Source organism: Entelurus aequoreus, linkage group LG06 (assembly GCF_033978785.1).
Source record: "Entelurus aequoreus isolate RoL-2023_Sb linkage group LG06, RoL_Eaeq_v1.1, whole genome shotgun sequence".
NCBI classification, from domain to species: Eukaryota; Metazoa; Chordata; class Actinopteri; order Syngnathiformes; family Syngnathidae; genus Entelurus; species Entelurus aequoreus.
In genome coordinates this window covers 61,658,879-61,675,925 of record NC_084736.1, presented here as the reverse complement: position 1 = coordinate 61,675,925, position 17,047 = coordinate 61,658,879, and the positions used below count along the sequence as shown (strand labels likewise).

At 38.8% G+C, this 17,047-nt stretch overlaps 1 protein-coding gene across 2 annotated transcripts in view; it reads right to left on the bottom strand.

The window, feature by feature from the left end:
- The window catches only part of dtx1 (deltex 1, E3 ubiquitin ligase), an 85,171-nt gene that overhangs the window by 27,978 nt on the left and 40,146 nt on the right, over nt 1-17,047 (bottom strand). For both annotated transcript variants that reach the window (XM_062051135.1, XM_062051134.1), the window contains exons 4-5: nt 413-474; nt 122-283 (exon numbers count right to left, since the gene is read on the bottom strand). In XM_062051135.1, the coding sequence (XP_061907119.1) occupies nt 122-283; nt 413-474 (224 nt within the window). The remainder of the gene's footprint in view (nt 1-121; nt 284-412; nt 475-17,047) is intronic.

The window sequence follows — 17,047 nt, the reverse complement described above, 5'->3', positions numbered from 1 at the left end:
ACAGCAAGACTTTTACACAATCAAGAAAGAAAAGCCATTTGATGGTATGTTTTTCTTCTGAGGACGCCCCAACCTCACATGCTCCTGCAAACTGCCCCACTGTACACTGCGTCCAACTTACCTCTCCTCAGATGCTTTTTCTTTGTCTTGCGTCGCATGCCGTTGATCCCCGGCACAGGCTTCATATCGCTCTTGCTGATGGCCGGTGGGTGCAGAATGGGCTTTGGTGCTCGAGTCAGGCAAACAGGCAGACCTACAGCGCACATCAGGATACCGGTCATACCTGATACAAATGTACAAAACACACACACAAACAAAAATACACACACAGAGGAATTGGACAATGTTTGTGAGTGACTTTGTTATTGCGCCTTTACCCCAAAGAATATATTTTTGTTGACTGCCATCTAACCTGCTAGTGCTGGGTGCACTGGTCCAGATCCAGTCAGGTTCTTGACTGGAAGAGCAGGAACCCTACAAAGAGAAAGAAAAGATCAAAGTAAATGCTTGTGGATTCAACCTAATGACTAGAGTAAGTGCAAAAAGATTGTGTATCCTTCCTGAGAAAGTAGATATGCTTTTTTTTCTGCAAAATAATGGTCAGGTGTCATAGTTGATGGTTGCAAAATTGCACAATGCACACTTCCATTGGACTTGACTAGCTTGTATTTGTCACTGAATGATGTAGTTTCAAAGGATATTTAAATTACTAGGAACATTGTTGTGTAATTATCACAGAATAATGTATGTTGTATTTTTGTTTCTCTTTTTACTATATTATAGTTATTTTCACTGCAAAAACTGAAATTTAAGTAAGATTAAATATCTCAAATAAGGGTGCTATTTGCTTATTTTCTGTCTGATAAGATAATTCTTCTCACTAAGCAGATTTTATGTTAGAGTCTTTTACTTTTTTTAAGGGTTTTGGTCCTAAATGATCTCAGTAAGATATTACAGCTTTTTGCTGAGATTGTATGACCTATATTGAGTAAAACATGCTTGAAACTAGAATATCAAGTGTTGCAAAGCTGTGTCATCAACACTCACAAGTATAAAACTACTTTTTTAAAGTAATACTTTCTTATTTCAAGCATGAAAAAAAAAATCATGACTTTGACACAATTGTGTCTCATATTGAAACAGATGACAGCCAAATGGACTTTGCTGTTTTATTTTCAATGAAACAATAGAAAATATATACTCATATAGTACAGTTGTTATTAGTGAGAATATACTTATTTTAAGGTATTTTTGGGTTCATTGAGGTGAGCTGATTTGACTTGTTTTGGAAAGTCTTGACAAGCCAAATTTTCTTGTTCTATTGCAGGGGTCACCAACGCGGTGCCCGCGGGCACCAGGTCGCCCGTAAGGACCAGATGAGTCGCCCGCGGGCCTGTTCTAAAAAAAAAAAAAAAAAAAAAAATTTAAAAATTTTTTTTTTTTAATTACATTTTTTTTTTTTTTTTTTTTTTAAATTAAATCTACATAGAAAAAACACAAGATACACTTTCAATCAGTGCATCAACCCAAACAACCTCCCCCATGCACACTCATCCACACCCACTCACACAAAAGGGGTTATTTCTTTCTGCTACCAATATTCTGGTTCCCACAACATAGACAACACATCTGCAAGGGACACAGTCCCTGAAGCACACATGATTGTATAGGCTGCTGGTCCACTAACATTTTCATTAATTACTATTTTTTATGTAATTATTTTTATATTGTTTTACTTTCTTTTTTATCCAAGAAAATGTTTTTTATTTATTTTAAAAAAGGGCCTTATCTTCAACAGACCAGGTTGTCAATAAAATTAGATTTGTTTAAAGGGTTTTTTAAACCAGGTCCAGTCCAGATAATGTCCAAGTCGGACTCAGCAACACACACCTTCATTCATGTACACAGAAAAAAATTAGGGAACACAACAGATTGCATATAATTTATAAACAAAATTACATTTTCAAAATAAGCATTTATGTACAGTCCAGATCATGTCCAGGTCACTCAAATTAGGGAACACAACAACAGATATCATATAATCTATAAACATAATTATACTTTCAAAATAAGCCTTTGAGGACTTCTCATCTTTTTTTTAATGTTTTTTGGCATCATTATCGTTTTCAACCATGTAACTTTCTAAAGTTAGAAAATACTGAATAAATGTTTTAAAGAAAGTAATACTAAGTGAATATCTGTTTTTGGCCTTAAAAATAAACATTTTACCGAGTACTATAATTAAATTGACTAAATCATGATTGTCAATGAACTCTCCTAAAGTAACAGAAACCACATTAAGCTTCATAAACAAACCAATCCTTAAACACATTTTTTCAACTTCCACCCAAAACAAAGACACAATATGACAATACCAAAACAAATGTAGGGTGGATTCAGGCTCCTGACAACAAAATCGGCAATCATCTGACTCTGTCATATTCCATAATTTTAACATTTTCCCTGTGGGTAAGAAGTTATAAATAATTTTAATTTGAAAATAACGATTTTGCACATCGATAGTGGTTTTATAGATTAGTTTGAATATGGCATCCCATGGCAACGGGCAGTCAAAAAAGTCCTCCCATTTTCCATTTGTGTTGTATGAGGCAGCCTTCAAAGATTTCTTTATTAAATAAAAATTATATATTTTTATATTTATTTTAGTTCCTTTTTGCCAACTAGAATTTCTTATTAGAGGTTTACAAACTAATAATTTAGTAGTTCCATAATTAATTATTTGTTTCCATCTTTTCCCAATTACTCCAGTTAGTTGATAAAATGAAAAGCTTGAGCAAGCATCACCATACATAGCTCTAAATTCATCATACTTCATAATTTTACCATTCTCATTGATAATATCATTGACAAAAATGATTCCTCTTTCAAACATATTTTTCCAAAAGAAAGGCTTTCCATCTATTACAATATTAGAGTTCATCCATATTAACTGCTGCAAAATATCATCTCTTTTTTCTGGCACATAAAATTGAAAACACCACTATGAGTGGATTGTTTCCTTTATGAACCCCGCCATGTTTCCCAGCAGACTCTCTGGGAGGGGATCACTTGTAAAAAAGGATACAATTTCTTTTGATACAGTACATGTTTTTTGTCCAACAGGACATTTGTGTACCACTCAATGTTTAAATACATCTTTGGAACAATTGATGCTTTTAAAGACAGACACATAGCTTCAAGGTTGAGAAGTTTCAGGCCCCCATATTCATACTCTTTGTACAAAACCTTTCTTTTAATCTTTTCTGGTTTGCCGTTCCAGACAAAATCGAAGACCCTCCGCTCATAAATCTTAAAAAAGTTTTGTGATGGAGCTGGTAATGACAAAAACAAATAAATAAATTGAGGAATAATTAACGAGTTGGCAATAGACATTTTACCATACAAGGTTAGGGATTTCCCTTTCCATAATTGCATAATTTTGTCTAGCTTTCTTAGTCGATTATCATAATTTACTGAGCCTAGATCTTCCAGATTTTCTGGGACAACAACACCAAGTATGTTAACTGGTCCATCTGTCCACAAAACAAGCACTTTGCATTCCATTCGAAAGGACGTTCCCTTTAGATTTCCGATCCTTAACATTTTACATTTATCATAATTAAGCTTAAGGCCAGATTGCTGTGAAAATATGTCCAAAAGATTAAGAAGGTTCCGCAAACAATGAGGAAAAATCTTATCTTTGTGAATCAGCCTTTTCTGACATGAACTTCATCAAGAACAAACACAGAACACGCCTCACTGATGCACATCTGCAAGACTCACTCAGAGTTGCAGTGTCAAGTTACACACCAGAGTACAACACACTAGTTAACAGCATGCAATGCCAGGCTTCCCACTAACTGACAAAGAAACAGATAACAGATTTGGTGTCCAGTTCAAAGTGTGACATGATTTAAAAATTTGAGAGTTTACTTTTGTATTTTACATGAGTTATTATTTGTACAAACATGGTGCAAAGTAATTCATGATTTGTTAAAAAATGTTAGTGGCTAGCTAGTTAAAATGGGATATTGTGATTTCACAAGACTGTCTTAGAAGTGATCATTTGAAAATGTTCAATTTGAAAAATGTGCACTTAGAGAAAATATAAAAATAAAGTGTTGCATATTGATATTTATCTGTTTCTATATATATTTATTGTGAGAAATCATTAAGATGATCAGTGTTTCCACAAAGATAAATATCATTAATTATTAATAATAACAGAGTTAAAGGTAAATTGAGCAAATTGGCTACTTCTGGCAATTTATTTAAGTGTGTATCTAACTGGTAGCCCTTCGCATTAATCAGTACCCAAGAAGTAGCCCTTGGTTTCAAAAAGGTTGGTGACCCCTGTTCTATTGGCAGATAATTTTGCTTGGTTCAAATAAAATACTCCTAATTTTTGTATTTTTTTTTCTTGTTTTTGAACACTGACTTTTTACAGTGTTCAAAACAAATGCTTTTTTCTGGGAACCCTCTGAGAGCTATTGAGGCTGTAAACATTTGGGTTGGCACACCCATGTTTCTTCAAAACTAAATTAATGCTCATCAACCTGTTTATCTTTTTTTCGCAAAGAGAATCGATAAGAACCGAATTGTTAAGCAGAATCGAAAATGTAATCGAAAAAAATCGTACCAATTCCCATCCCTAACCTACACACACTTAAATCTCTCTGCTCCTAGAAAGGCCCGAGGTGTTCGGCCGCAGAACTAAGAGGTGTTTCATAAATCCGCTTCAACTGACCGCTTTGATGTTAGGTGTCAGCCTCTGTTGCAGTGCCAGCAGAAGCTCTTCAAAAAGCTTAGGGTAAAAAAAATAAAATACAAAGGCCCGCGGAGTCTGCTGTGTCCTGTTGACCTGATAGTAGCAGCAGAGCAGTGGACCAAAGACTAGGAGCCTCACGTAACGAGCTTGCGTACGCACAAAAACCTGCCGTAAGCCCGTTTTCACGGCAAAGTTAAGATGTATCAAGTCTGACGTTGACGTGGAAATGTACGCTGCCTCACGCCAAGCCCATAGCTGACGTACCTACATTTCTACCGGCTGTGGACATCTTAGCGACGAACAGAGAGAATGCTGGGTAAAGTGACAACTTTTACTACTCAGACTGATGGATGTGCCCATCCTAGACATAAGTACTGACTGACTCCTGTTGTGCAAATACTTTTTTTTCTGGTTATGGAAGTCATATACAGTCGATTAACCAGCCAGAGTCTCAATAGAAAATATAAGAACACCAATACCAAATATTACATAATGACTAGTGATGTAAAATCTTTACATTTTCTAAATCGGATTAATCACAGTCCCTAATTGGTTCCATTTTAATGAATCACAATTTAATATGTATTTTGAATGTGTTCATCATGTTTCATTTTGCATGGGCAAAGTGACTCGAAAAAGAGCGTACATACTGTACATTTAACAATGTTAAAGTGGAACTGCACTTTTTTTTAAATTTGCCTATGTGAGACAAGAACTAGGGCTGTTAAAATTTCCGAGTTTACTCATTTGCTTAATCACAATAAAATATCGCATTACTAATAAACACCAAATAAATGCAACTTATTTTTGACTGTACAAGTTATTTTACCATAACCACTATATAACCAGTGATCAGATCAATACCTCAGTACAAAAATGACTGAGGATACTGAAATACAGCCTGAAAGGACTTTAGAAATTATTTTTTAAGTTTTGAGTGAACAAATGACATGCATTCAAGTAAAACATTTCAAAACATTCCTGGATGACATTCTTACATTTGCATTTGTGTACAACTATTGGGATCTTTCCTTAAGCATTTTTAATTACGTATGCAAGCGAGTACACACCTGTGATTTTACATGATTAATCCAAATTCCAAAATGTGATTGATCTGATTAAAAAAAAAAAAAATTTGACAGCCCTACTTTTCTCTTTTTTATGCAGTTCAAATTAGTCCCGATACAATAATTTGTTGCCAGTACCAAAATGTGATGTTTGACACTTTTCAAAATAAAGGGGACCACAAAATTATTTTACAGAAAATGTTATGATACATGAAATATAATTTTTTTATTGCAATCAATGAACAATTTTGGAATTAAATAGCATACTAGACAACTTCTCTTTTAGTAGTATGTAGGCTCCTTATTTGGCAGCTGATGCATGCAGTAACTGGCATTTCCCATTGTATAATCTTGTCAAAATAACGAGGGACAAGCGGTAGAAAATGGATGGATTATTAATCTACTTATTCATTTACTGTTGATTTCCAGTTACTTTCTGTTTTAACATGTTCTATCTACACTTCTGTTAAAATGAAATAGGCACTTATTCGTCTGTTGTTTGGATACTTTACATTAGTTTTGAGTGATAGTACAAATTTAGGTATCGATCCAATACTCAAAATGTCATACAATGGTCATAATTAAAGTTCTCCTGTGTCCAAGGACGTTTTTCTTGAGTTTATAACAAAGCGGGGTATGCCAGGACCGGCTTCGAGATCAGCGACAGGTGCGTAGATGGCCCACCTGGGCCTGCTTATCTAATCACCTGTCGCTCTGTTAAAAGGCAGCAGCCGGGGAGGAGAGTGGGGTTGGAGGTGGAGCACGAGCGAGAGCGAGACAGACAAACCAAAAAGACATTTGCTGAAAAGCACCAGAAAGACAAAAAATAAAACTGTGTTCAATCCTGAAAAGGAGCTGTCATGTCAGTACTTGGTGGTCCGAAGAACCCGGAGGAGAGATACCTCCACAAAGACAAAATATGTTGTGATAATAAAGCTGGGATAGGCTCCAGCACCTCCCTCGCGACCCCGACAGGGACAAGCGATAGAAAATGGATGGACGGAAAAAATATCGCTGTAATCATTGTAATATCGAGTATATACGGCTCTTGAACATAGTATCGTTACAGTCGATCTTTGTATAGATCCACCCATTTGTTTACATTCAGGAGCGCAAGCTTGCCGTTAGAGATCAGCTATTGTATCCTCCTATGGCAGGGGTCGGCAACCTTTACCACTCAAAGAGCCATTTTGACCAGTTTCACAAAATAAAGAAAACAGTGGGAGCCACAAAGCTCTTTTGAAATTTAAAATGAAATAACACTGCATACAAAGTTTTTTTTTGCTTTGTGCTATGTACAAACCAGGGGTCTCAGACACGCGGCCTGCGAGATATTATTTAGCGGCCCGCACCTTAATATAAAAATGTAATGTTAGTGCGGCCCGCAAGTTTTATATGAATGGCGCTTGACAGCGTCATACTTGCCAACCTTCCCGGGAGATTCCCGTATTTCAGGGAGACTGTTTGCTGATTTTCACCCGATCAAAACTTAAAAGGGCGTGCCGTGATGACACTACCTTTAGCACCCTCTACAGCCTGTCTAATAGCGTGCCAGCCCAGTTCCGTGTTGTATGTGGCTTCTGTAGACGCACATAAGTGACTGCAAGGCATACTTGGTCAACAGCCATACAGTTTACACTGAGGGTGGCGATATAAACAACTTTAACACTCTTACTAATCTGCGCCACAATGTGAACCCACACCAAACAAAAATGACAAACACATTTCGGGAGAACATCAGCACCGTAACACAACATAAACACAACAGAACAAATACCCAGAATCCCATGCATCCCTAACTCTTCCGGGCTACAATATACACCCCAGCTACCACCAAACCCCGCCCCCCCCAACATCAACGCCACCCCCCTCCCTCCGTGCGTCGGTTGAGGGGGGCGGGGTTTGGTGGTAGCTGGAGTGTATATTGTAGCCCGGAAGAGTTAGGGATGCATGGGATTCTGGGTATTTGTTCAGTTGTGTTTATGTTGTGTTACGGTGCGGATGTTCTCCCGAAATGTGTTTGTCATTCTTGTTTGGTGTGGGTTCACAGTGTGGCGCAGATTAGTAAGAGTGTTAAAGTTGTTTATATCGCCACCCTCAGTGGGACCTGTATGGCTCTTGACCAAGTATGCCTTGCAATCACTTACGTGTGTAAGCAGAGGCAGCATACAACATGTGACTGGGCCGTCACGCAGATAGTACGGTGAAAAAACTGACGCGGGTTGCCGACCCCTGTCCTATGGTGTGCAGTGAAGCATGTTTAGCTATTCCAAGTCCTGTAGGAATAATACTTGTAAGAAACAAAAGCTGTGTCTGAATTCGGCGCCTGCATCCTTGCAGTGCGCATTTGTGGGGTGCTGACGTCATCGCGGCACACGTGTGCATGCCGTGTACACTTTGCACACTTTCATATACCATGATCTTTTGCGCACTCAACTGTGGACATTATTTTCAACACATTGGCCCTCCCAACGAGAGGGACAATGTGCTGGAGTGTAAGTCATCCACAAGTCATCTCAGCCCTCCCAACAAGAGGGCCAATGTGCTGTGAAGTGTCTTCATATTGCCTTGTTTTGTTCTGCACACTGTCACTACAAGATAGCATGTGTGGCACTATTTGGACAAACTGCCCCAAATGTGCTGCCAGAGACGATTTTGAGTCATTCTGCGCTGCATTGTGCAATGTTTCTCAACTGGTGGGTTGTTAGTTGGTAGCATACCCGTTCTCAGTGTGTCATTCTTTTTTTGCCTGGTAGGGATGTACTGTAAGTTGTAAGTAGGCCGACAAGTCAATTAATCAAACGATGAATGAAAATTAACTCGATAGCTTTGCTGGCATTGATAAATTCCATGTACTTGTTTTTTCTTGTTTTCTTCGTCTCTTGCTTTTAAACAAGGTGCAGGAGAGTTCACTCCGTGCATCGCTCTCAGCACCTAATCGTGTTTGTTCAGTTGCACAAGTAAATAACTGGAGTGTAAGTCATCCACAATCTTTGCCCGACTGATAGTTTCCAACAGCATCAGAGCCTCGCTCGTCACTGGTGAAAAGCATGGCAAAGTAACAGAAATAAGGAGGAAAAAAGATTACTCCAAATCCAAATGTCCCATTGTGGGAATATTTCGGTTTCAAACCTAATGAAAGCTGGCTTGTCTGATCGACACAGACAAACGAGCCAGTATGCCGAATTTGTTGGAAAGCGATGGCAAAAATTACAACACATGCTCTTCAACTTTCCTCTAGTCAGACAATATTGAAATTGAAAAGGATATGAACAAGAACACATGATGAACATTTTTGAGCTAAAACAAAAAATACAAAAAAAACAAAACCGTTTTTGCAACTGGGAAAAAGCTGCAATTTAAGATGTTCAATATTAATTTTTTTTTGCAAACAGAATGAGAGTCCATTTATTTCAGTGTTTACTTATCATAAGCAAAAGTTATTGACCTTCCAATTAAAAAGGTAAAACATACTAATGAAAAATTAAGGATAATTGCGTTTGAAAGAGTTACTTGCGATATCATAATTTATTTTTTTAAATTGTTATTATATCTTTATTTACATTGAGATTAATTTGGTTTAAAAATAACTGACAATGTCGTTCATCTGCAATAAATTGTGGAACAATACATCGTCCTGCCATTTTTTTTTATGGGTCCAGGCCTAGTTGTGAATCGCTCTTACTTGGGTAAGAGCCTTTAAATATTACGGAAAATGTATTTGATTTCAGGAGTTTAATTCAAGCAAAATACCAATTAAACGTTCAGACAGTTTTTGCTGTTTATTTTTGAATTAGAGCCTTAACCAGTAGTTTACAATTAGAGATGTCCGATAATGGCTTTTTTTCCGATATCCGATATTGTCCAACTCTTAATTACCGATACCGAAATCAACCAATACGGATATACACAGTCGTGGAATTAACACATTATTATGCCTAATTTTGTTGTGATGCCCCGCTGGATGCATTAAACAATGTAACAAGGTTTTCCAAAATAAATCAACTCAAGTTATGGAAAAAAATGCCAACATGGCACCGCCATATTTATTATTGAAGTCACAAAGTGCATTATATTTTTTAACATGCCTCAAAACAGCAGCTTGGAATTTGGGACATGCTCTCCCTGAGAGAGCATGAGGAGGTTGAGGTGGGGGGTAGGGGGAGTGTATACTGTAGCGTTCCGGAAGAGTTAGTGCTGCAAGGGGTTCTGGGTATTTGTTCTGTTGTTATTATGTTGTGTTACGGTGCGGATGTTCTGCCGAAATGTGTTTGTCATTCTTGTTTGGTGTGGGTTCACAGTGTGGCGCATATTTGTAACAGTGTTAAAGTTGTTTATACGGTCACCCTCAGTGTGACCTGTATGGTTGTTGATCAAGTATGCCTTGCATTCACCTGTGTGTGTGAAAAGCCGTAGATATTATGTGATTGGGCAGGCATGCAAAGGCAGTGCCTTTAAGGTTTATTGGCGCTCTGTACTTCTCCCTACATCCGTGTACACAGCGGCGTTTTAAAAAGTCCATCCATCCATCCATTTTCTACCGCTTATTCCCTTCGGGGTCGCTGGAGCCTATCTCAGCTACAATCGGGCGGAAGGCGGGGTACACCCTGGACAAGTCGCCACCTCATCGCAGGGCCAACACAGATAGACAGACAACATTCACACTCACATTCACACACTAAGGACCATTTAGTGTTGCCAATCAACCTATCCCCAGGTGCATGTCTTTGGAGGTGGGAGGAAGCCGGAGTACCCGGAGGGAACCCACGCAGTCACGGGGAGAACATGCAAACTCCACACAGAAAGATCCCGAGGCCGGGATTGAACTCACGACTACTCAGGACCTTCGTATTGTGAGGCAGACGCACTAACCCCTCTGCCACCGTGCTGCCAGTCATAAATTGTATTTTTTGAAACCGATACTGATAATTTCCGATATTACATTTTAAAGCATTTATTGGCCGATAATATCGGCAGTCCGATATTATCGGACAGCCGTAGTTTACAATAATGAACTATTTGAGAATGTTTTTTTTTCCAATCCTATGAGATACTGAATTTAGTTGATAATCATCGAAAAATATTAATAATTTTTAATAAATTCCTGAAGCTTTTAACTATATAGTGATGACCACTTTGGGTCACTGTTTGTCATCGAGGGGTGATGGTGGCTCCCACAGCCGAACCAGCTGAGAACCACTGACATACTGTCGTCGTGTATCTCAGACATGACGTGCGTGTCAGCTCTTTTGTCTCCCTGCAAAGTGGTGCGTTTATGCTCTTGTCAACATGAGGAAGTCACACACTTTAGCAAACATGAGTGAAAACAAGCATGCTTCAGGAAACTGACATAGCTCAAACAGAAAATTCAGCTCAACAGAAACTAATGTAAGGTCCCAGCTTTGGAGAGGTCCTCGTTCACTAAAACAATTGTTTAGGTTTAAATCAGATGAAAAAGGAGTGCACGTTTAATTTAGCTTGTTATAGTACAGTGATCAAACAAATAATTATAACAACATCAGCTAAGCACAAGGAGAGAACCCATGAAGGCTCACTGGGCACAGTCTGCATAAACTTCTGGAGCACACAGTGCAGAGAGCCTGTAACTTTAATTAGGGTCGCGTTTCATCTTCATTTCAATCCACTTGAAACACAGATCGCACAATGAGCCCCAGAGAGTATTACATCATAAATATGCAATGCGATAAAACAGCTGCACACATTGTGATTTCTAAACCTGCAAAAGCCACAGAGCGGCCAACGATGGCCATTATGAGCGAGACTGAAACAAGCAAGGAAACACTTATCTATGCTGTTTATTCTTAGAAAGACATGACGAGCTGCCTCTTGCAAGTACTGCACTGCAGCTCATCACTTTGTAAAACTGCATGCTGGCACTTGTCGTTTCAATTTAGACGTACACCTCGTTTGCTGGATGTGGGCCGGTTTGGCCTTAGGCATTGGATACTGAATGACCCGGATTTCTGCGCATACATCAAACGAGATTTATTTGAAAACTACTGAAAAAATTGAGAAGGTAATCGATAGAAGGACCAAGCACAATTAGGGATGGGAATCGAAAACCGTCTCCGTCTCCCAGTGTTTCAACACCTGGGAATCATTTGCTAGTTTTGTTAACGATTCCCTTATTGATTCCTGTGATGTCACCATGCACGACGCAGCACCGGCACAAAACCTGGTGAGTTATTCACGAGAACGGATGACAAGTCAACTTCCAATACTAGCAAAGTAGATGTATCGTCAAAGAGAGGAAAAACTACTCGAAACATTAGCACATACAGAATGTGAAAAGCTTGAATGAATGACGTGTTTTCGATCCTGTGCAAGCTGGAAGTGACTTTCTACCAGCAGAAACAGCGGCGATGTCAGCTTGTCGTCTGCTGTCAATACTGCAGATAGCTTACTAAAACTGCCTGTCATGTTAGCACCTCATTGCCAAAGCTGCAATTATTAACTGTAAACATGAAATTAATACCTGTCATGCAAATCGTGACGAAACAGCGTTTGACTGGCAGGTTGCACACCTCCTCGTCTGAGAATTGTTCTCCTTAGCGGAGACATGTAATTACCGGTAGTCAGAAAAAAAGTAATATCCGATTCCTTCCTGAAACAAACAGATATGCTTATTTTTCTCTAAAATAATGGTCAATGTTTAAAGCTCATGGTTGCAGAATTGCACAATGCACACTTTTATTGGACTTCACTTGCTTGTGTTTTTCACCAGCTGATGTAGTTTTACTTTTGAGTGATCAACTCATATATTCTTTTGAAAAAAAATCATTTTATGTAATATTTGTTTATTTAAACAGTAAACAAATACTTTTACTATTGTATTATAGTTATTGTGAAAAAGTATTTTTTTCTGGGAAACCCCTGAGTCCTGACCCTGGCACCCCACAGAAGTTGTCGGCCTCTTAAAGGGAAACTGCACTTTTTTTTAGACTTTGCCTATCGTTCATAACCCTTACTTGGTTTGCACTCTAACTTGTAATAATCGGCTTGTTCTATGTGGCTAGCAATGCAGCTAATGGGAGCAATTATTTCTGCATCTAAATTACTTTGAAAATGCATCTAAAAACCACCAATTATACTTTATTTACATTCCGTAACCTGTATAAAAACCAGGCAGTAGGAACATTGTTATTGTAGGAGCGAACACTGAGGAACTGTTTTGCTAGCGTAGTAACAAATCGCCTTGCGACTGCATTTTTACGGCATTAGCCGTAAGCTAGCTACGGAAAGAGGTAAGCAAGCAACTGCGTCAACAGCTGAATGGCTTTTGAGTTTGTAATGCACAACTCAATGCGATAGGACACCAATCTGTACTGACTGAAAAACATGAACAATCATATTACAGTACCTGTAAAGTATTAGCCAACATTTCATGTTTTGTTTCTACACAGCGAGCTCGACAGTGTATGTACTGTAGTTGTAATACTACAGTACATATAGTATTACAACTATGTACTGTAGTATTACAGTACATAGTTGTGCAGACAATAACATGATCAACATTATTGTGACTTACACGACGGACAGTTGTCCGTTTGGTCAAGCTGGTTGATTTGGGTAAGCACGCCATTTATTTCGGCATAGCTTGGCTCGAGGTTCCACATTTGTAGCGTCGAGTCACGCTGACCTCACTCTCTCTGCTCCAAAGTTTCACCCTCTTCCTCATGACCGCTTCTCTAACCAGCAGTTCATCCTCTGTATATTGATGTTTAAAAAGATAAGGTTGTGAATCCTCGATTGTCCAAAAATAGTCGTCTTTGTTGTCTGTTACCAAGTCTGCCATGATTAGAACGCCACACACATTGGTTGCCGGAAGTCGGAAGTGCGCTGCTATGGAAACGGAAATAAATGCGCTAACGAAAGAAGTTCCGTTATTGCTTAAAGGCCTACTGAAATGATTTTTTTTTATTTAAACGGGGATAGCAGATCCATTCTATGTGTCATACTTGATCATTTCGCGATATTGCCATATTTTTGCTGAAAGGATTTAGTAGAGAACAACGACGATAAAGTTTGCAACTTTTGGTCGCTGATAAAAAAAAGTCTTGCCCCTACCGTAAGTAGCGTGACGTCACAAGCTGGAGTGCTGCTCACATTTCCCTATTGTTTACACCAGCAGCGAGAGAGATTCGGACCGAGAAAGCGACGATTACCCCATTAATTTGAGCGAGGATGAAAGATTTGTGGATGAGGAAAGTGAGAGTGAAGGACTATAGTGCAGTGCAGGACGTATCTTTTTTCGCTCTGACCGTAACTTAGGTACAAGGGTTCATTGGATTCCACACTTTCTCCTTTTTCTATTGTGGATCACGGATTTGTATTTTAAACCACCTCGGATACTATATCCCCTTGAAAATGAGAGTCGAGAACGCGAAATGGACATTCACAGTGACTTTTATCTCCACGACAATACATCGGCGAAACACTTTAGCTACGGAGCTAACGTGATAGCATCGTGCTCAAATGCAGATATAAACAAAAGAAATAAACCCCTGACTGGAAGGATAGACAGAAAATCAACAATACTATTAAACCCTGGACATGTAAATACATGGTTAATGCTTTCCAGCTTGGCGAAGATTAACAATGCTGTTGCTAACGACGCCATTGCAGCTAACTTAGCAACGGGACCTCACAGAGCTATGCTAAAAACATTAGCGCTCCACCTACGCCAGCCAGCCCTCATCTGCTCATCAACACCCGTGCTCACTTGCGTTCCAGCGATCGACGGAAGGACGAAGGACTTCACCCGATCATCCGTGCGGTCGGCGGCTAGCGTCGGCTAGCGCGTCTGCTATCCAAGTCAAAGTCCTCCTGGTTGTGTTGCTACAGCCAGCCGCTAATACACCGATCCCACCTACAACTTTCTTCTTTGCAGTCTTCACTGTTCATTAAACAAATTGCAAAAGATTCACCAACACAGATGTCCAGAATACTGTGGAATTTTGAGATGAAAACAGAGCTTTTTTGTATTGGATTCAAAGGTGTACCAATACTTCCGTTTAACTAGTGACGTCACTCGCATACATCATCATACAAAGACGTTTTCAACAGGAAGTTTAGCGGGAAATTTAAAATTGCACTTTATAAGTTAACCCGGCCGTATTGGCATGTGTTGCAATGTTAAGATTTCATCATTGATATATAAACTATCAGACTGCATGGTCGGTAGTAGTGGGTTTTAGTAGGCCTTTAAAATGGCCAAAATACAATAAATATTGTACATATTACATATTGGTATGAACGTGCCTGTTACTATATTATATATATACTTGTGTGTATATAAAACCATTCGTCCAATTATTTTCATTAGGTCTTCTAAGAATTATGTAATGTTAAATTCTTGTAGCCAGACCTGTGGTTTAATTTTCATACCAAAAACTGTTTAAATCAGCTGACCAGACACGTCACATCAACATCCGGTGACAACCTCTGAGGAAAGCCAAAGTTCAAAATCAACAGAGGTCTGGCTATAAGAATAAAAATTACATACGTGTTTATAAAATGTTGATGGAGGGTTTTGAAGTTGTTATAGAAGGCCTTGAAGGCTACAATAGTAATTCTAATTAGCCGCATTTTGCAAGCGTTTATCGTCTTTAAAATCCACCCCCAAAAGACGTGTGTTCTTGTCTCTCTCAAGGATTGTAAACGATAGACAAAATAAAATTAAAAAGTGCAGTTCTCCTTTAAGACCTCTGTTGAGTTTGTACATTTATGTTTCTTCTAGACTTAACAAAGTTAACGCTAATCATTATGTTTCTTATCCTTTCATCCTAAATTGGAATCGATAAGAGAACCGATAAAAGAAAGACTCGTTTAGCAGAATCGAAAGTGGAATTGGAGCCGGAAAAATCTTATCAATTCCCATCGCTAAGGCCCTGTCTTGTCAAATTTAAAGCTAAACCAACTTATCCTTTCTAATTTCACATCACTTCTGACAGAAGCCCATTCAGTGAAACGCGCTGAACTCAACCACCTCAGATCTCCCTCTTTACCCTGTACTCATCACCTTAAGGAAATATGTACTGTACATCTCCTTTGCAGCTGTAAATCGAACCCTCTGCATGTTTCTCTGAGCATGAAGCTGGCTTTGTACGCGCAGCCCGACCCTCTGGTGGTACAGTATATTTATAGGCGGTGTGGCTCAAAAGGTAGAGCAGCTGGCCAGAAACCTAAGGGTTCCTGGTTCAAATCCAGCTTTCGCCATGTAACGCGCTTTGAGTCTCTGGAGAAAAAGCGCTATATAAAAATAATTAACTTCCCTTCACATCAAACGCTCTAATTTCTGACCCAGTGCAATTAGGGGATGAACTCAGGCCTTCAGTTCTAGTCCATAACCGCTTCTAGTCCATAACCGCTCGTTAATTACGGTGTGCAAAGGAAGGTGGCGAGATACCGGGCTGTGTAAGCCCACTAATATGATAAACTAATTTGTTGACAAAAGCCAGCATATGGTGCGTCTTCTAATATTTGTGCATGTAAAATATGGAGCAATGTAAGCCCCCAAACAAGTGGCTTAGAGCCAGTAGTTCTCTAATATGAAAGCTGTTATTGTCAACAACGTCAGTCAGAAGTCTACACACACACACACACACACACACACACACACACACACACACACACACACACACACACACACACACACACACACACACACACACACAGCATAAATGTCATATTAATATGGTTTGGTTTTATTCCAGAATCTTAATAGCTGCCTGCTTTATCACGCCAACTGTCCAGATGTTAATTTGAGGTTAAGTTTAATAATTTGGAGGTAGTTGTCCTTCAGGATTTCATCCACTTTGTGTATTACACCAGACCTACTGGCAGCGAAGCATACTTTTTGCCATTGTGGCCACATAGCTCAATCTTTGTCTTGTCAGACCATTTAACTTGGTCCAAAAACATTTGCCTAGAGCAATGGTTCTTAACCTCGTTGGAGGTACCGAACCCCACCAGTTTCATATGCGCATTCACCGAACCCTTCTTTAGTGAAAAATAAAATGTTTTTTCTTAATTTAATCTTAATTTTTAAATATTAATCATGAAATGATTAATATTAGATTAAAGAAATACAAATAAAGATATATTTTACAAACAGAAAGTTACAGGAATGTACACATGATCCCATGTTTTCATCTCATTGTGCAACATGTGAATGTTTTAGTGGGACCTG